This window comes from Engystomops pustulosus, chromosome 6 (genome assembly GCF_040894005.1).
Source record: "Engystomops pustulosus chromosome 6, aEngPut4.maternal, whole genome shotgun sequence".
Classification (NCBI taxonomy): Eukaryota; Metazoa; Chordata; class Amphibia; order Anura; family Leptodactylidae; genus Engystomops; species Engystomops pustulosus.
In genome coordinates, this window is record NC_092416.1 from 431,974 (window position 1) to 452,726 (window position 20,753).

At 47.9% G+C, this 20,753-nt stretch overlaps 1 protein-coding gene across 1 annotated transcript; it reads left to right on the forward strand.

The window, feature by feature from the left end:
• Positions 1-896: 896 nt before the first annotated feature.
• Positions 897-10,525, forward strand: LOC140066212 (cell adhesion molecule CEACAM1-like). Its single transcript, XM_072113738.1, has 7 exons — positions 897-1,020; positions 1,118-1,435; positions 2,871-3,143; positions 4,675-4,959; positions 9,164-9,457; positions 9,584-9,823; positions 10,114-10,525. The coding sequence occupies exons 1-7, from the start codon at positions 969-971 to the stop codon at positions 10,185-10,187; spliced, it is 1,536 nt and encodes a 511-aa protein (XP_071969839.1). The 5' UTR covers positions 897-968; the 3' UTR covers positions 10,188-10,525.
• The last annotated feature ends 10,228 nt before the right edge of the window (positions 10,526-20,753 follow it).

The following is a 20,753-nucleotide window of genomic DNA, read 5'->3' on the forward strand; positions in this document are numbered from 1 at the left end:
TGTGTCTTTACTGGAGGGAGTCCTAGAAGAACCCTAGAACACAACCTGCAGATACATGATACTGAAGAACATCTTCCATTAGGTTTTGTCTATGCTTAGTCCAGATTAAAGGCTTGTTAAAGAGTCATAAAATGACCATAAGAGTCAGAAGGTAAGAGTTCACATTATGGAGACTTTGCCATATAAGGCCACCTTATAGGTGTGTGGAGACTTGAGGCCATAGATGTTGAACTAGGGAAATATGGGAAGTATGCAAATACATTTTCCAATGTATTAAATGGAAAACAATACCTCCTTTTGCATCCTTGAAAGGCCACCCCCTTACCACCAAGTATGACCTACAAGAAGTCTAATAACATGATGTGGGATTAAGCAAAACCAGTCTATCAATTCCAGAAGGAACAGACTCCCAACTGTAGACACCGCTGTATCACCCTGGCAGAATCTTCCCAGTACAGGTAGGGAACTCGTTTGGCTGTGTGAGAGGATATTAACTAGGGCCGGAAGGTAAGAGTTCTCCTTATGGAGAGGTTGTCAATTATGGCCGCATTATAGGCGTGTGGAGACTAAAAGCTATAGATGCTCCACCAGGTAATTCTAGGTTCTGAGACTTCTTGTAGGTCATACTTGGTGGTAAGGAGGCTTCCTTTCAAGGTAGCTAAAGGAGGCATTGTTTTACATTTTACACCTTGGAAAATGTATTTGCACCCATCCCACAAAGACCATAAGGGAGCTGTACATCTTATAAATCTTGGAGAACATAGAAATAGTGTTATATAAGAATTTATCCTACAATAGGAAGGGATTTGCAGAGATAAAGGTGACTATTGGTGGATCTGCTGCAGTACCACCACTCCCCTGCTGGCGGGATCTGGAGGCAGTGATATAATCCTGCGGCACAGGTGCACGGTCCTCAGTGTGTACACAGCTACCTGGTGCAGATCATCTTAGAGGAACATCACAGAGACATGGAGAGCGGCCGGGAGCCTCTGTGCTGGATGCTGATCCTCCTCAGCCTGGGTGAGAGGACGGAGCTGGAGAATGCATTGTTATATTATATCATAGGCTTAGTATAATCTGTATGGTCTCTCTTCTACTACTTATCTCCCTCTCACAGCTCTGGCATCATCTACGGAGGTCGTGAATGGACCTCTTGCAGGACTTGGACACTTCGATGTCTCTGTTCCCCTCCCAGAAGATTATCGCATCATGTGGAACTTTGGAGAGATTGGAAATGTCACCGTGGTTATGTTTGGCTCCAATGTTAGTGATCCTATCTACAACTTCCAATACCGGGGCCGAAGTGACCTGCTTCATAACGGGACCCTAATACTGAGGAACCTGACGTACGCAGATGGAGGACATTACTGCCTCTATGTGTATGATGATGAACACTTCACCACTACTATCGTACCCTATCAGCTGAATGTCTACGGTAAGAGACTTTGTGGTGTGGGGACAATAGTCCTGGTCACTGGGGTAGAGCAGATGTTCCACCTCCCCAGGGTCACAAACCTTAAGGTAGGTGGAACCATCATAGAAACAGTCTGCTTGGTGCATAGGAAGGGAATCAGATCTTCCACTGACATTGATGGTCTGTCCTGAGGAGAAGTCATCAATTGTAAATACTAGAAAACCACACAAGTAATGGCCAATCAGATTTGTAGCATCTGTAGACAACCAATAACAGGTAAGGAATACATTGTAACCACGCTATCAGGTCACATGTATCTAATGAGGCCAATGAGAAGCAGGGTCACTGGACACTCGGTACTTGTCGTGGATACATTTCTGGTCTCATGGTCTCAATTGACCATGAGAGTTAATCTTTGCAGCATGTAAGTGATTTACTGCACTTACTTCACTGTTTACACTTATTGGGGGAGATTTATCAAAGTGTCTACATCAGAATTCTCGAATAATTTGCACCTCAATACCTTGAATCACATTTCAGACCGCTTTTAGGCAGTTTTCTGAGTTGTCCAAAAAGAAGGGCAGAAAATTGATCTGTAAACTAGAGAGACTCCATAGTCTTGAACTCCTCCAGATATGTGGTGGGATGTGACTCTGCTCTGGTCTATTACGTGACACCTTAATAAATCTTCCCCCTTGTGTCTCCTTTTTGGAGAAGTTCTTTGTAGATTCTTTCTTGTTTACTTAGTATCTTCTTCCAGGGACTAGGATGGTGGCATCTTCTTTGAGGACGTGAATCTTCTTCTTAAATCACTGTCCTCGTGGATTTTCAGTTGTCGTAGGGACATTTAGGAGCCACATCTCATTACTATAACATGAGCCATCATTTCCTTACCACACAAATCTGACCAAACACTTTATACTGTAGGGAGTGAAGGTCCCATCTCGTGTTGTGGCTCATCTCATCTTGTAAAGTTGCGTCTCCACAGGATGAAAAGATCTTCTAAAAATGTTGTTTACGGGATGAAATGAAGATCTTCAAAAAGTTCTTCTACTTGTTTCTTATTCTACATCATATTCATCCGGAAACACCATTTTCCTTGAGGACAGAAAAGATTTTATATAAATGTTGACTATACAAATGTTCTTCATCCTTCTTCTTGTTGTACATTCCACATCTGACTGGGACCATGTGGATCATTTTTATTATGAACGTTTATATCACATCTTGAATGTTAATTATTCAGAACTTTTCTAGAATTGTCTACCCTGCTGGTGAAATGCCTCTACATGATGACCTCCCCCTTCATCCATGGTCCAGCAGTTATTATAGTTGAAGTCTTTGCTAGAGTGTCCTGACCCTCCTAGTAGATCAGGGTTTGGCATGAGTCAGTCATTATAAATTCCCTCCATTATATCTGTATAATATAATCACCACTTCTATCTCCTGTGTGTAGACATCCTCCAGCCACCATCTCTCACCATCATCTCTGGACCTGCTGTTGATGGAACCAAATTGACCATCGAATGTGAGACCGGGAGCCAGAATGTGACTTCTTACACTTTCTACCGTGATGAGAAGACGATCTGCTCCGAGCCCCATGTGACCTGCAGGGGGCGATACCTGGACTTCACCCCAATAACTGAGAATGATAATGGGATCTACACCTGCTCCATCCAGAACCCGGTCAGCTCCAGCTCCAGCAACTTCCTGAATGTGACCGTATCTGGTGAGTACGTTCTGAACTTTGCTTGTGTTTGCTTTATTTTTCCTTCTCACACATGAGAAAGAACTTTATGATTGTATTTTGGACAAAGTCTCTACACAATGATATGACTGATGCTGGAGGGGATGGGCCATGGTGTGGATTCTCTCACCTTATTCACTCAGACCCTTCATCAGACACAAGAATAACAATAGAGACACCAAACGTCCACTAATGGGACCAGTCACTCAATGCGCCACCCTCAAAAGCTCATTCTTAGAGACGAGGATCATCTTGTCCTCACAACTCCCACATATGGACCAACATGTGTATCCGAGTCCACATATGTTCCTCCATATGCCACATATTATATGCAGAGTAGCCCAAGGACTACACAAGATCAGCAGGTGCTGCTCTACACGATAGGCTTCCTCCATTCCACCCTGTACAGAAGGCAAATACATGATAAAAATAAAACTCATCACATGAAAGTTTCTAAAAGAAAAAATAATAATCCAGTTAATTACATAAAATAGAAGTAATGTAAAGAGTTTTCCTTGACATCTACACACTGGGATCCCAACATGGGATGTTCTCCTGAGAATAGTCCATGTCTTATATGGGGCCTGGGAACCTCTAAAAACCAACAATGAGCCAGGACTGAGCTACAGGACATGACCAGATGACAAAATGCAGCATCAGTGACCAGAACTGTACAGAGAGAGAACATTATAGAGCAGGTACTGTCACTGGAGAACAGGGACCCATGTGATGACCTCCATGTGACAACCTCCATGTGGTGACCTCTATGTAATGACCTCCATGTGATGGCCAACATGTAATGACCTCCATGTGACGACCTCCATGTGACGGCCTCCATGTGATGACCTCCATGTGACGGCCAACATGTGATGACCTCCATGTAATGACCTCCATGTGACGACCTCCATGTGACAGCCAACATGTAATGACCTCCAAGTAATGACCTCCATGTGACGACCAACATGTAATGACCTCCATGTGACGACCAACATGTAATTACCTCCACGTGATGACCTCCATGTGACGACCTCCATGTGACGACCTTCATGTAATGACCTCCATGTGGTGACCAACATGTAATGACCTCCATGTGACGACCTTCATGTAATGACCTCCATGTGGTGACCAACATGTAATGACCTCCATGTGAGGACCAACATGTAATGACCTCCATGTAATAACCTCCATGTATTGACCTCCATGTGACGACCAAGGTGTAATGACCTCCATGTGATGGCCTCCATGTGACGACCTCCATGTGATGACCTCCATGTGACGGCCAACATGTAATGACCTCCATGTGATGACCTTCATGTGACGACCAACATGTAATGACCTCCATGTGATGACCTCCATGTCACAACTTTCATTTGACGACCTCCATGTAATATCCATCATGTGACAACCTCCATGTGACAACCTCCATGTGACGACCTCCATGTAACGACCTCCATATAACGACCTCCATGTAACGACCTCCATGAGATACTGACCTGGTGTCTTGTATTGGCAGTTCCTGTATCTGCGGTGACCCTGACCAGTAACATTTCTGACCGGTTATTGTGGCCGGGAAGGGACTCGGTGTCCTTACAGTGTTCATCTACTGGTACTGATGTCAGATACTCCTGGAGTCTGGATGGAGCACCAGTACCTCCGGACCCCCGGTACCAGCTCTCCACCAGTGGCTCCACGCTCAGCATCAAACCCATCTCCTCTAATGATGATGGACATTTCATCTGCTCAGCGAGAAACCGGATCAACAGTGAGAACAGCTCTGGACTACACCTCACCCTGGCCGGTAAGTAGCTGCGATGATAATGATACCATTGTTACTACAAATATTACCACACTACCCCCACTACTACTACAGGCTCTACCTGGCCAGTAAGTAGCTGTGATGATAATGATTCCATTGTTACAGCAAATACTACCACACTACCCCCCCCCCCCACTACTACTACAGGCTCTACCTGGCCGGTAAGTAGCTGTGATGATAATTATTCCATTGTTACTGCAAATACTACCACACTACCCCCACTACTACTACAGACTCTACCCGGGCGGTAAGTAGCTTTTATGATAATTATACTACTGTTAATACAAATACTACCACACTAACCCTACTACTACTACAACCTCTACCTGGCTGGTAAGTAGCCTCTATTATAATTATACTACTGTTACTACAAATACTACCACACCACCCCTACTACTACTACAGACTCTACCTAGCTGGTAAGTAGCTGTGATGATAATGATACTACTGTTACTACAAATTCTACCACTACTACTACAGACTCTACCTGGCCGGTAATTAGCTGCAATGATAATGATACCATTGTTACTACAAATACTACCACACTACCCCCACTACTACTACAGACTCTACCTGGACGGTAAGTATCAATAATGATAATGATACTACTGCTACTATAAATACTACCACACCACCCCTACTACTACTACAGACTCTACCTGGCCATTAAGTAGCTTCAATGATGATGATACCATTGTTACAACAAATACTACCACACTACCTCTGCTACTACCAATACTACTACTACTACTACTTCTACTATTACTACTACCATTACCACTACCACTACTACTACTACTATTACTACTACTACTACCACTACTACTACTAATATTACTACCACTATTACTACTTCTATTACTACTGCTACTACTATTACTACCACTACTGCAACTACTATTACTACCACCACCACCACTGCCACTACTACTAATACTACTATTACTACTATTACCATTACTACTACTACTACTACCACCACCACTACTACTACTACTACTACTACTACTACTACTACTAGTAGTAGTAGTATTAGTAGTAGTATTACTGCTACCACTACTGCTATTTCTACTACTACTATTACTACTTCTACTACTATTACCACTACTACTACTACCACTACTAATAATAATACTACTACCACTACCACTGTACCGTATACACACATCACAAGTAACAGAAGCAGCCACCACCAGGGAAGCTAGAAGATGTCTGTGGTCTCCTAGTGATCAATGCTCTACAGTAAGTGTATGAGATCCTCCAGTGGTCAGTGTTCTGCAGTAAGTGTCTGAGATCCTCCAGTGATCAATGCTCTACAGTAAGTGTATGAGATCCTGTAGTGATCAATGCTCTACAGTAAGTGTATGAGATCCTCCAGTGGTCAGTGTTCTGCAGTAAGTGTCTGAGATCCTCTAGTGATCAATGCTCTACAGTAAGTGTCTGAGATCCTCCAGTGATCAATGCTCTACAGTAAGTGTATGAGATCCTCCAGTGGTCAATGTTCTGCTGAAAGTGTCTGAGATCCTCCAGTGGTCAATGTTCTGCAGTAAGTGTCTGAGATTCTCTAGTGATCAATGCTCTTTAGTAAGTGTCTGAGATCCTCTAGTGATCAATGTTCTGCTGAAAGTGTCTGAGATCCTCCAGAGATTAATGTTCTGCAGTAAGTGTATGAGATCCTCCAGTGGTCAATGTTCTGCAGTAAGTGTCTGAGATTCTCTAGTGATCAATGCTCTTTAGTAAGTGTCTGAGATCCTCTAGTGATCAATGTTCTGCTGAAAGTGTCTGAGATCCTCCAGTGGTCAATGTTCTGCAGTAAGTGTATGAGATTCTCTAGTGATCAATGCTCTTTAGTAAGTGTATGAGATCCACTAGTGATCAATGTTCTGCAGAAAGTGTATGAGATCCTCCAGTGGTCAATGTTCTGCAGTAAGTGTATGAGATCCTCCAGTGGTCAATGTTCTGCAGTAAGTGTATGAGATCCTCCAGTGGTCAATGTTCTGCAGTAAGTGTATGAGATACTCCAGTGGTCAATGTTCTGCAGTAAGTGTATGAGATTCTCTAGTGGTCAATGTTCTGCAGTAAGTGTATGAGATCCTCCAGTGGTCAATGTTCTGCAGTAAGTGTCTGAGATCCTTCAGTGGTCAATGTCCTGCAGTAAGTGTATGAGATACTCCAGTGGTCAATGCTCTACAGTAAGTGTATGAGATCCTCCAGTGATCAATGTTCTGCAGTAAGTGTATGAGATACTCCAGTGGTCAATGTTCTGCAGTAAGTGTCTGAGATCCTCCAGTGGTCAATGCTCTACAGTAAGTGTATGAGATCCTCCAGTGGTCAATGCTCTACAGTAAGTGTCTGAGATCCTCTAGTGGTCAATGTTCTGCAGTAAGTGTCTGAGATCCTCTAGTGGTCAATGTTCTGCAGTAAGTGTCTGAGATCCTCCAGTGGTCAATGTTTTGCAGTAAGTGTCTGAGATCCTCCAGTGGTCAAAGTTCTGCAGTAAGTGTATGAGATCCTCTAGTGATCAATGTTCTGCAGAAAGTGTATGAGATCCTCCAGTGATCAATGTTCTGCAGTAAGTGTATGAGATCCTCCAGTGGTCAATGCTCTGCGGTAAGTGTCTGAGATCCTCCAGTGGTCAATGCTCTACAGTAAGTGTATGAGATCATCAATTGGTCAATGCTCTGCAGTAAGTGTCTGAGATCCTCCAGTGATCAATGCTCTGCAGTAAGTGTATGAGATCCTCTAGTGGTCAATGTTCTGCAGTAAGTGTATGAGATCCTCCAGTGGTCAATGTTCTGCATTAAGTGTATGAGATCCTCCAGTGGTCAATGTTCTGCAGTAAGTGTATGAGATCCTCCAGTGGTCAATGTTCTGCATTAAGTGTATGAGATCCTCCAGTGGTCAATGTTCTGCAGTAAGTGTATGAGATCCTCTAGTGATCAATGCTCTTTAGTAAGTGTATGAGATCCTCCAGTGGTCAATGCTCTACAGTAAGTGTATGAGATCCTCCAGTGGTCAATGCTCTTTAGTAAGTGTCTGAGATTCTCCGGTGGTCAATGTTCTGCAGTAAGTGTCTGAGATCCTCCAGAGATTAATGTTCTGCAGTAAGTGTATGAGATCCTCCAGTGGTCAATGTTCTGCAGTAAGTGTCTGAGATCCTCTAGTGGTCAATGTTCTGCAGTAAGTGTCTGGGATCCTCCAGAGATTAATGTTCTGCAGTAAGTGTATGAGATCCTCTAGTGGTCAATTTTCTGCAGTAAGTGTATGAGATCCTCCAGTGGTCAATGTTCTGCAGTAAGTGTATGAGATCCTCCAGTGGTCAATGTTCTGCAGTAAGTGTATGAGATCCTCTAGTGGTCAATGCTCTTTAGTAAGTGTAGGAGTGGTCAATGCTCTTTAGTAAGTGTATGAGATCCTCCAGTGGTCAATGCTCTACAGTAAGTGTATGAGATCCTCCAGTGGTCAATGCTCTACAGTAAGTGTCTGAGATCCTCTAGTGGTCAATGTTCTGCAGTAAGTGTCTGAGATCCTCTAGTGGTCAATGTTCTGCAGTAAGTGTCTGAGATCCTCCAGTGGTCAATGTTTTGCAGTAAGTGTCTGAGATCCTCCAGTGGTCAAAGTTCTGCAGTAAGTGTATGAGATCCTCTAGTGATCAATGTTCTGCAGAAAGTGTATGAGATACTCCAGTGGTCAATGTTCTGCAGTAAGTGTCTGAGATCCTCCAGTGGTCAATGCTCTACAGTAAGTGTCTGAGATCCTCCAGTGGTCAATGCTCTGCAGTAAGTGTCTGAGATCCTCTAGTGGTCAATGCTCTACAGTAAGTGTATGAGATCCTCCAGTGGTCAATGCTCTACAGTAAGTGTCTGAGATCCTCCAGTGGTCAATGCTCTGCAGTAAGTGTCTGAGATCCTCCAGTGGTCAATGCTCTGCAGTAAGTGTCTGAGATCCTCCAGTGGTCAATGTTCTGCAGTAAGTGTATGAGATCCTCCAGTGGTCAATGCTCTGCAGTAAGTGTCTGAGATTCTCCGGTGGTCAATGTTCTGCAGAGGTCCAGTGTGATGTTTAAATCGGGAGCCAATTTCTTTTATAGAATTCCTGGACAATTCCTTTAAGTGATGATAAACTGCATCTCCTCGTATTCTTCTTGGGGAAGGTGACTGACATAGGGTTGTGTTCTGGTTCACAGTTGGAGTCTCGGCGGTGACACTGACCAGTAACACATCGGCCGCGCTCTGGGCAGGACAGGACTCGGTGTCTCTCTATTGCTCCGCTCGGGGTTCAGCCGTCACCTTCTCCTGGAGCCTTAAAGGAGAACCATTGTCCCCACATCCTTCATATTCCATCACCCAGAGCGATTCTCCTCCAAGCTCCACTCTCACCATCAGCCCTGTCTCTAGGGGGGACACCGGACCCTTCACCTGTACAGCCACCAACCTGCTCAATACAGAGACCAGCAATGAGCTCAGCCTCAATATGAACTGTGAGTAACATGACTGATTTCTTTGTCTCCTTTGTATCTCGCTGCTAATAGACAATAGGATAATAATGACAAGAATGTAAACATAGTCCTGTCTGGACCTAAACATTGGCTCCTCCCATGTGACAGGGCGTCCAGAAGGGCAGATTTCCTGTACTGAACGGGGGCATGATGGGGTCTTGCAGCTGGACTGCTCCTGGCCCGGAGGACGACCGGCCCCCAATGTCACCATGATATTTGATGACATCACAGAGAAGGGAAAGACCAAAGTTACCAGAAATGTGTCACTAGAGCAAACCAGCCTTGGATCAAACCTGACCTGCATCGGAGAATACTTCGGGGAGACCTTGTCCTGTGCTCTAATACTCGGTAAGTGAAAACCCTAAAACATCCAGTGGTCCTGGAATCAGTGATGGAGCCTTCAGTCCTGACTCCTCTACGAGCTCCTTCACTGTGCAAACCCCCCGACACCGCAGACTTCAGGACTACCTGGCGTCTGAATATCCCCCATCTTGTGGGAATGTTACTCTGGAGACAATTGTCCAACCAGTAATGTCTCCATAAATGAACCATCATGGAGGACAAAGCTCCACCACAGCAGCTGTTAGGGGACCAGGACTGTTCTGTAGGACTAATAACTGCACTTTGTTCTCTACCAGGAGCCTCAGATTCATCAGAGGAGAGAAAATATCCAATCATTTCAGCAAATCGAAGATCAGCAGCTCATCTGTAACCTGAGCACTTCCTGAACCAAACCCTACCCCATCCCGACCCCATCCCGGCATCATCCCGACCCCATCCCGACCCCATCCCGACCCCATCCCGACCCAATGGGTACAAAGATCCAGAACGGCAACTTCTACTGGTTATGTATAAAGGAGAAGAACATGTAGGACACTTGCTGTGGTCAGGATCTCATCCATGGTCTCTGGGTGACCCCGGGACTGGTATTTATAGGATATAAACTGGATTGTTATATGGACACCAGAACTCTCATTATTTAATTATATCAGCATCATTAAACTTCTTTTCCTGGACATAACGTCTGGATATAAGGTCTACAATATAATGTCTCCTCTCTCTGTATATAAGGTCTACAATATAATGTCTCCCCTCTCTGGATATAAGGTCTACGATAAAAGGTCTCCTCTCTCTGTATATAAGGTCCTTCAGGCCAATGGAGCGAAGCCCCCTGAGGAGGAGCTGGTGGTCCACAGTATTGAACGCTGCCGATAGATCCAGGAGAATGAGGAGAGAAGAGTCACCTTTGGATTTTGCAGTGAGGAGATCATTGGAGACTTTAGAAAGTGCAGTTTCAGTAGAATACATAGAGCGGAAACCAGATTGCAGGGGGTCAAGGAGGGAGTTAGCTGAGAGAAAACGGGAAAGTGAGATTAGAGACTGGTCTGTAGTTAGCAGCACTGGATGGGTCCAGGGAAGGGTCTTTAGTAATGGGGTAACAGCTTGAAAGATGAGGGAAAGACACCAGAAGAGAGAGAGAGGTTGAAGATTTTAGCGAGGTGAAAAGTGACTGCTGGGGAGAGAGACTGTACAAGATGTGAGGGAACGGGGTCACTGATGCAGGTAGTGGGGCGAGGGGATGGGGTCACTGATGCAGGTAGTGGGGCGAGGGGATGGGGTCACTGATACAGGTAGTGGGGCGAGGGGATGGGGTCACTGATACAGGTAGTGGGGCGAGGGGATGGGTTCACTGATGCAGGTAGTGGGGCGAGGGGATGGGGTCACTGATACAGGTGGTGGGGCGAGGGGATGGGGTCACTGATGCAGGTAGTGGGGCGAGGGGATGGGGTCACTGATGCAGGTAGTGGGGCGAGGGGATGGAGTCACTGATGCAGGTAGTGGGGTGAGGGGATAGGGTTACTGATGCAGGTAGTGGGGCGAGGGGATGGGGTCACTGATGCAGGTAGTGGGGAGAGGGGATGGGGTCACTGATGCAGGTAGTGGGGCGAGCAGAGGAAAGGAGCCTAGACACTTCTTCCTCTGTGACTGGCTCTAAGGAAGAGAGTAAAGGGGAATTATGGAGTTAGTGGCCTGAGAAATTATTTCCTGGTGAATGCAGTCGATTTTATCTTTAAAGTAGGTGGCCAGATCTTCAGCCCCAATGTCTGTGCCCGGTGGCTGTACTTCTGGTGTTAGTAAGGAGTGAAGAGTATTGAAGAGCCTTTTGGGGTTGTTAGAAAGGGAGATATTAGATTAGTAAATAGACCTGTTTAGCAAGATGGAGAGCGGAGTTATAGGATTTCAGCATAAATTTAAAGTGAAGAAAGTCAGAGGAAGTGCCCGATTTTCTCCACAGACGTTCGGCACTCCTGCCAAGGTTGCCTACATTTGTGTCGAAAGGCTCGAACTGATGGTGGTGCCATCTTATCTAGGGCACTTTTGAGAACATGATTATAATGATTAGTAGCCAGGTTAGGACAGGAGAGAGAGCAGATGGGGGACAGCGATGGCTGCACAGTTTCTGCGAGGTGCGACTGATGGCACGTGGCACGTGGGTTCCAGTATGTGTGATAAATGGACTTATTCTGTCCAGGACAAGAACCATTTACAGTAAAAGAGAGAAGGTTATGGTCTGAAAGTGGAAAGTCATTTTTAGTAAAGTCAGAGACAGAAGAGAGTCGGGCAAAGACCAAGTCAAGGATGTTGAGCAGTAGGAGAATCAGTGATAAAAGCTGAGAGGCTGAAGAGGAGATGGGGGTGTTCATAGGGATGTTAAAGTCTCCCATGATGAGTGTTGGGATCTCACACAATAGAAAGTGAGGGAGCCAGGAAGCAAAGTTGTCAAGGAACTGATAGGGTGATCCAGGAGGACGGTATACTACAGCCACACGAAGAGAGAATGGGCGGAAAATTCTGAGGGTGTGAACCTCAAGAGATGGGAAAGTAAGAGAGGAGACAGGAGGAATGACCTGGAAGGTGCAAGGCGGAGAGAGCAGTATGCCTACCCCTCCTCCCTGCCTATTCTCAGGTCTGGAGAAGTGCGAGAAGTGCAAACCATCATAGCCCAGTGCAGCGGGGGAGGCAGTGTCATCCTGCTGGATCCATGTTTCGGTGATAGCCAGCAGGTCAAAGGACTTGGAAAGAAACAGGTCGTGAATGGACTCCAGTTTATTGCACACAGAGCGGGCGTTCCAGAGGGCACATGTGAAAGGAGTTGTAAGACGGGAAGGGGAGATAGTAGAGGGGATGCATTGGATATTGATGAGGTTAGCACGGAGGACACTGATGGGATGGATGAAAGGAGAGGAGAAGAACAGGTAGCAATAGTACAAAGCCATTGAAGAGGTAGACAGACATAACAGCTTTGAAAATCGATGATTTGTTTGCATTTCTTTGCAAGTTTACCTTTCTCTTGCCCTTTCTAATTGCCGCTTTTATAATTGCCATTCTCAAAGTATTGTGTGACACTCGATCTATAGGACACTCTAGCTATAGGACGGTCTGCAGCCTACAGCATATAAGGTCTACAATATAATGTCTCCTCTCTCTGTATATAAGGTCTACAATATAATGGGGCAAATTTACTTACCCGGTCCATTTGCGATCCAGCGGCACGTTCTCTGCGGTGGATTCAGGTCCGGCCGGGATTCATTAAGGCAGTTCCTCTGACGTCCACCAGGTGGCGCTGCTGCGCTAAAGTTCCCCGGAATGCACTGAAGTTCACCGGCCTATTCCTAGTGAAGGTAAGTGCAAGCTCCGCAACACTTTTTTTTTGCGCCACAATCCGACCGCGTGCGCCAAAATCCCAGGGCAATACAGGGAAAATCGGCGCAAATCGGATTCGGGTAACACATCGAGAAAACGCAAATCGGGCCCTTAGTAAATGACCCCCCAATGTCTCCTCTCTCTGTATATAAAGTCTACAATCAAGGTTTACTTTCTCTGGATATAAGGTCTACAATATAATAGGACTTATTTACTAAGGGTTCAAACGCCGCACTTTCGTTGGGTTTCGCGATTATTTCCGGTTTGGGCTGAATTGCCCTGGATTTTTGGCGCATGCGGACAGATTGTGCCACATCGGCACCGGCTTGCATGCAACAGAAATCGGGGGCCTGGCCGTCGGACAACCCAAAGGATTTGGACAAACCGCCGAATTTAAAAAGCTAATTGTGTCGCAAGATCAAGCACCAGGAAGAAGCAGGTGAACTGCGGCGGACCTCAGCGCAGAAGAGACCGATGCAGGAAATCGGGCGCACAAGCTACGTGAATTACGCCAGACCCGAATCCTCATCGGACAACGCACCGCAGGATCGCGACAGGACCGGGTAAGTAAATCTGCCCCTATGTCTCCTCTGTGGTTCTTCTGATCTGCTGTAGAGAAGTTGCAGTGACTACAGATGGAGAAGAATCCACCACGTAGAAGCTTCTCCTCACATCAACCACATTGCTGAGAATGACTAGATACATGGAGGCTGCCACAGGGGCGTAACAAGGAAAGATGGGGCCCCAAAGTCAATCCCCTTAAAAATCATACACATCTGTACACTCAGGTTTATACAAACATACAGACTTATACTCTCCTACACACATACATACATTTCTACAAAAAATATACACACATTATATACACACACACATTAGCTACACATCAAATACTCACACATATACAGTGGGAACGTAACTATATGTAATATGCCCTCTGCCTCCCAATAATGTGCCCACTGCACTCCCCAGTAATGTGCCCACTGCCCTCCCCAGTAATGTGCCCACTGCCCTCCCCAGTAATGTGCCCTCTGCTCCCCAATAATGTGCCCTCTGCCCCCCAGTAATGTGCCCTCTGCTCACCCCCCCAGTAATGAGCACTCTGCCATCCAGTATTGTGCACTCTGCCCCCCCAGTAATGTGCTCTCTGCCCCCAGTATTAAGCTTTCTGCCCCCCACAGTAATGTGCCCTCTGCCCCTCCTGTAATGTGCACTCTGCCCCTCAGTAATGTGCTATCTGCCCCGGTAATGTGCTCTCTGCCCCCCACAGTAATGTGGCCTCTGCCTCCCCCCAGTAATGTGCCCTCTGCCTCCCCCCCAGTAATGTGCCCTCTGCCCCCCCCAGTAATGTGGCCTCTGCCTCCCCCCCAGTAATGTGGCCTCTGCCTCCCCCCAGTAATGTGCCCTGTGCCCCTCCAGCAATGAGCACTCGACCCCTCCAGTAATGTGCCCTCTGCCCCCCCCTAAAGTGCACTCTGCCCCCAGTAATGTGCACTCTGCCCCCCATGTAATGTGCACTCTGCCTCTTCCCAGTAATGTGTCCTCGGCCTCCCAGTAATGTTCCCTCTCGCCCACAGTAATGTGTGCTCAGCCCCCCCCCAGTAATGTGCACTCTGCCCCCAGTAATGTCCACTAAACCCCCAGTAATGTGCTCTCTGTCCCCCAGTAATGTGCACTCTGCCCCCAGTAATGTCCACTAAACCCCCAGTAATGTGCCCTCTGTCCCCCAGTAATGTGCACTCTGTCCCCAGTAATGTGCCCTCCCCCAGTATTGTACACTCTGCCTCCCCAGTAATGTGCATTCTGCCCTCCAGTAATGTGTGCTCTCTGCCCCCCACAGTAATGTGCCCTCTGCCCCTCAGTAATGTGCCCTCTGCCCCCCAGTAATGTGCCCTCTGCCCCCCAGTAATGTGCCTTCATCCCCCCCAGTAATGTGCACTCTTCCCCCCAGTAATGTGCACAGTGCCCCATCTTGACAGAAAAAAAAACAAAAATGTAGGTATTTTTAGTAATCTATTAACGTACATTATGATCCTCCCTGAGATGGTTCTACTACTTCATTGGAGTCCAGTTGTGTGTACTTAAACTGATTAGACTTGATTTGGAAAGGCCACACCTGTCTTTATCAAGGTTTCAAAGCTCACAGTACATGTCAGAGCACATGAGAATCACAGAGGTCAAGGAACTGCCCAAGGAGCTCAGAGACATAATTGTGGCAAGGTCCAGATCTGGCCAAGGTTACAAAATAATCTTTAGCACTAAAGGTTCCTAAGAGCACAGTGGCCTCTATAATCCTTACATGGAAGAAGTTTGTAATGACCACAACTCTTGGAGCCTTGGTGAGAGGTTAAAAAGACACCAAGATCCCTGTTTCTGTGCTTCAGAGATGCAGGAGGGAGATAGGAGTCACCTATCACTGCAGCCTCTAGTAGTCGGGGCTTTATGGCAGAGTCTGGAAGCTTCTCCTCAGTGCAAGACAAATGAAAGCCGCATACAGGGTGCAACACACATGAAGGATCCTGACTATGAGGAATAAGATTCTCTGCTCTAATGAGATGGAGATAAGACTTATAAACCTAAACATATACGCATCATATATACACACATACAGCAGATACACACAGAAAGGCACATTTACTTACCCGTCCGGAGGAGTTCACCGAACAGTGCATTGTCTGTGTATAATGTGCTGTGCGGGGAGTCACTAAGATCCTGTACCCGATATCCTGCATGTGTCGCTTCCCCGCTCAGGTCCCTGGAGTTCTCCTTCTTCTTCCTGCATAATGTACTGTGTGGGGAGTTACTAAGATCCTGAACCCAATATCATGCATGTGTCGCCTCCCGCTCAGGTTCCTGGAGTTCACCTTCTTCTTCCTGGTGCATGTAAGTGCATTGTCCGTGTATAATGTGCTGTGCGGGGAGTCACTAAGATCCTACACCCGATATCCTGCATGTGCCCCTTCCCTGCTCAGGTCCCTGGAGTTCACCTTCTTCTTCCTGGTGCATGTAAGTGCATTGTCCGTGTATAATGTGCTGTGCGGGGAGTCACTAAGATCCTGCACCCGATATCCTGCATGTGTCACTTCCCCGCTCAGGTCCCCGGAGTTCTCCTTCTTCTTCCTGGTGCATGTAAGTACATTGTCCGTGTATAATGCGCTGTGCGGGAAGTCACTAAGATCCTGCGCCCGATATCCTGCATGTGTCACTTCCCCGCTCAGGTCCCCGGAGTTCACCTTCTTCTTCCTGGTGCATGTAAGTGCATTGTCCGTGTATAATGCGCTGTGCGGGGAGTCAATAAGATCGTGCGCCCAATATCCTGCTTGTGTCGCTTCCCCGCTCAGGTCCCCGGAGTAAACCTTCTTCTTCCTGGTGCATGTAAGTGCATTGTCCGTGTATAATGCGATGTGCGGGGAGTCACTAAGATCCTGAGCCCGATATCCTGCATGTGTCACTTCCCCACTCAGGTCCCTGGAGTTCACCTTCTTCTTCCTGGTGCATGTAAGTGCAGTGTCTGTGTATAATGCGCTGTGCGGGGAGTCACTAAGATCCTGCGCCCGATATCCTGCATGTGTCACTTCCCCGCTCAGGTCCCTGGAGTTCACCTTCTTCTTCCTGGTGCATGTAAGTGCATTGTCCGTGTATAATGCGCTGTGCGGGGAGTCACTAAGATCCTGCGCCCGATATCCTGCATGTGTCGCTTCCCCGCTCAGGTCCCTGGAGTTCACCTTCTTCTTCCTGGTGCATGTAAGTGCAGTGTCTGTGTATAATGCGCTGTGCGGGGAGTCACTAAGATCCTGCGCCCGATATCCTGCATGTGTCACTTCCCCGCTCAGGTCCCTGGAGTTCACCTTCTTCTTCCTGGTGCATGTAAGTGCATTGTCCGTGTATAATGTGCTGTGCGGGGAGTCACTAAGATCCTGCACCCGATATCCTGCATGTGTCGCTTCCCCGTTCAGGTCCCTGGAGTTCACCTTCTTCTTCCTGGTGCATGTAAGTGCATTGTCCGTGTATAATGCGCTGTGCGGGGGAGTCACTAAGATCCTGCACCCGATATCCTGCATGTGTCGCTTCCCCGCTCAGGTCCCCGGAGTTCACCTTCTTCTTCCTGGTGCATGTAAGTGCATTGTCCGTGTATAATGCGCTGTGCGGGGAGTCACTAACATCCTGCACCCGATATCCTGCATGTGTCGCTTCCCCGCTCAGGTCCCTGGAGTTCACCTTCTTCTTCCTGGTGCATGTAAGTGCATTGTCCGTGTATAATGCGCTGTGCAGGGAGTCACTAAGATCCTGTGCCCGATATCCTGAATGTGTCACTTCCCCGCTCAGGTCCCTGGAGTTCACCTTCTTCTTCCTGGTGCATGTAAGTGCATTGTCCGTGTATAATGCGCTGTGCGGGGAGTCACTAAGATCCTGCGCCCGATATCCTGCATGTGTCACTTCCCCGCTCAGGTCCCCGGGGTTCACCTTCTTCTTCCTGGTGCATGTAAGTGCATTGTCCGTGTATAATGTGCTGTGCGGGGAGTCAATAAGATCCTGCACCCGATATCCTGCATGTGTCACTTCCCCGCTCAGGTCCCCGGAGTTCACCTTCTTCTTCCTGGTGCATGTAAGTGCATTGTCCGTGTATAATGCGCTGTGCGGGGAGTCACTAAGATCCTGCACCCGATATCCTGCATATGTCGCTTCCCCGCTTAGGTCCCCGGAGTTCACCTTCTTCTTCCTGGTGCATGTAAGTGCAGTGTCCATGTATAATGCACTGTGCGGGGAGTCACTAAGATCCTGCGCCCGATATCCTGCATGTGTCGCTTCCCCGCTCAGGTCCCTGGAGTTCACCTTCTTCTTCCTGGTGAGTTTAGAAGAGCATTGTCCGTGTATAATGCGCTGTGCAGGGAGTCACTAAGATCGTGCGCCCGATATCCTGCATGTGTCTCTTCCCCGTTTAGGTCCCTGGAGTTCACCTTCTTCTTCCTGGTGCATGTAAGTGCATTGTCCGTGTATAATGCGCTGTGCGGGGAGTCACTAAGATCCTGCACCCGATATCCTGCATGTGTCGCTTCCCCGCTCAGGTCCCAGAAGTTCACCTTCTTCTTCCTGGTGCATGTAAGTGCATTGTCCGTGTATAATGCGCTGTGCGGGGAGTCACTAAGATCCTGCACCCGATATCCTGCATGTGTCTCTTCCCCGCTCAGGTCCCTGGAGTTCACCTTCTTCTTCCTGGTGCATGTAAGTGCATTGTCCGTGTATAATGCGCTGTGCGGGGAGTCACTAAGATCCTGCGCCCGATATCCTGCATGTGTCGTTTCCCCGCTCAGGTCCCTGGAGTTCTCCTTCTTCTTCCTGGTGCATGTAAGTGCATTGTCCGTGTATAATGTGCTGTGCGGGGAGTCACTAAGATCCTGCGCCCGATATCCTGCATGTGTCGCTTCCCCGCTCAGGTCCCTGGAGTTCACCTTCTTCTTCCTGGTGCATGTAAGTGCATTGTCCATGTATAATGCGCTGTGCGGGGAGTCACTAAGATCCTGCACCCGATATCCTGCATGTGTTGCTTCCCCGCTCAGGTCCCCGGAGTTCACTTTCTTCTTCCTGGTGCATGTAAGTGCATTGTCTGTGTATAATGCGCTGTGCGGGGAGTCACTAAGATCCTGCGCCCGATATCCTGCATGTGTCGCTTCCCCGCTCAGGTCCCCGGAGTTCACCTTCTTCTTCCTGGTGCATGTAAGTGCATTGTCCGTGTATAATGCGCTGTGCGGGGAGTCACTAAGATCCTGCGCCCGATATCCTGCATGTGTCGCTTCCCCGCTCAGATCCCCGGAGTTCACCTTCTTCTTCCTGGTGCATGTAAGTGCATTGTCCGTGTATAATGTGCTGTGCGGGGAGTCACTAAGATCGTGCACCCGATATCCTGCATGTCTCGCTTCCCCGCTCAGGTCCCCGGAGTTCACCTTCTTCTTCCTGGTGCATGTAAGTGCATTATCCATGTATAATGCGCTGTGCGGGGAGTCACTAAGATCCTGCGCCCGATATCCTGCATGTGTCACTTCCCCGCTCAGGTCTCCGGAGTTCACCTTCTTCTTCCTGGTGCATGTAAGTGCAGTGTCCGTGTATAATGCGCTGTGCGGGGAGTCACTAAGATCCTGTGCCCGATATCCTGCATGTGTTGTTTCCCCGCTCAGGTCCCTGGAGTTCTCCTTCTTCTTCCTGGTGCATGTAAGAGCATTGCCCGTGTATAATGCGCTGTGCGGGGAGTCACTAAGATCGTGCGCCCGATATCCTGCATGTGTCACTTCCCCGCTCAGGTCCCTGGAGTTCACCTTCTTCTTCCTGGTGCATGTAAGTGCATTGTCCGTGTATAATGCGCTGTGCGGGGAGTCACTAAGATCCTGCACCCGATATCCTGCATGTGTCGCTTCCCCGTTCAGGTCCCTGGAGTTCACCTTCTTCTTCCTGGTGCATGTCAGAGCATTGTCCGTGTATAATGCGCTGTGCAGGGAGTCACTAAGATCCTGCACCCGATATCCTGCATGTGTCACTTCCCCGCTCAGGTCCCCGGAGTTCACCTTCTTCTTCCTGGTGCATGTCAGAGCATTGTCCGTGTATAATGCGCTGTGCAGGGAGTCACTAAGATCCTGCACCCGATATCCTGCATGTGTCACTTCCCCGTTCAGGTCCCTGGAGTTCACCTTCTTCTTCCTGGTGCATGTCAGAGCATTGTCCGTGTATAATGCGCTGTGCAGGGAGTCACTAAGATCCTGCACCCGATATCCTGCAGGTGTCACTTCCCCGCTCAGGTCCCTGGAGTTCACCTTCTTCTTCCTGGTGCATGTAAGTGCATTGTCCATGTATAATGCGCTGTGCAGGGAGTCACTAAGATCGTGCTCCTGATATCCTGCATGTGTCACTTCCCCGCTCAGGTCCCCGGAGTTCACCTTCTTCTTCCTGGTGCATGTAAGTGCATTGTCCGTGTATAATGTGATGTGCAGGGAGTCACTAAGATCGTGCACCCGATATCCTGCATGTGTCGCTTCCCCGCTCAGGTCCCCGGAGTTCACCTTCTTCTTCCTGGTGCATGTAAGTGCATTGTCCGTGTATAATGTGATGTGCAGGGAGTCACTAAGATCCTGCATCCGATATCCTGCATGTGTCACTTCCCCGCTCAGGTCCCTGGAGTTTTCCTTCTTCTTCCTGGTGCATGTAAGTGCATTGTCCGTGTATAATGCGCTATGCGGGGAGTCACTTAGATCCTGTGCCCGATATCCTGCATGTGTCGCTTCCCCGCTCAGGTCCCCGGAGTTCACCATCTTCTTCCTGGTACATGTAAGTGCATTGTCCGTGTATAATGTGCTAAGCGAGGAGTCACTAAGATCCTGCGCCCGATATCCTGCATGTGTCGCTTCCCCGCTCAGGTCCCTGGAGTTCACCTTTTTCTTCCTGGTACATGTAAATGCATTGTCCGTGTATAATGTGCTAAGCGAGGAGTCACTAAGATCCTGCGCCCGATATCCTGCATGTGTCTCTTCCCCGCTCAGGTCCCTGGAGTTCACCTTCTTCTTCCTGGTAAGTGCATTGTCCGTGT

What these genes read in the sequence shown, in the direction of transcription:
- LOC140066212 (XM_072113738.1), top strand. Translation starts at nt 969, where the DNA reads ATGGAGAGCGGCCGGGAGCCTCTGTGCTGGATGCTGATCCTCCTCAGC. An exon ending in GCTCAGCCTCAATATGAACT is followed by an intron (nt 9,458 to 9,583) that starts GTGAGTAACATG and finishes CCCATGTGACAG; the next exon opens with GGCGTCCAGAAGGGCAGATT. An exon ending in GTCCTGTGCTCTAATACTCG is followed by an intron (nt 9,824 to 10,113) that starts GTAAGTGAAAAC and finishes GTTCTCTACCAG; the next exon opens with GAGCCTCAGATTCATCAGAG.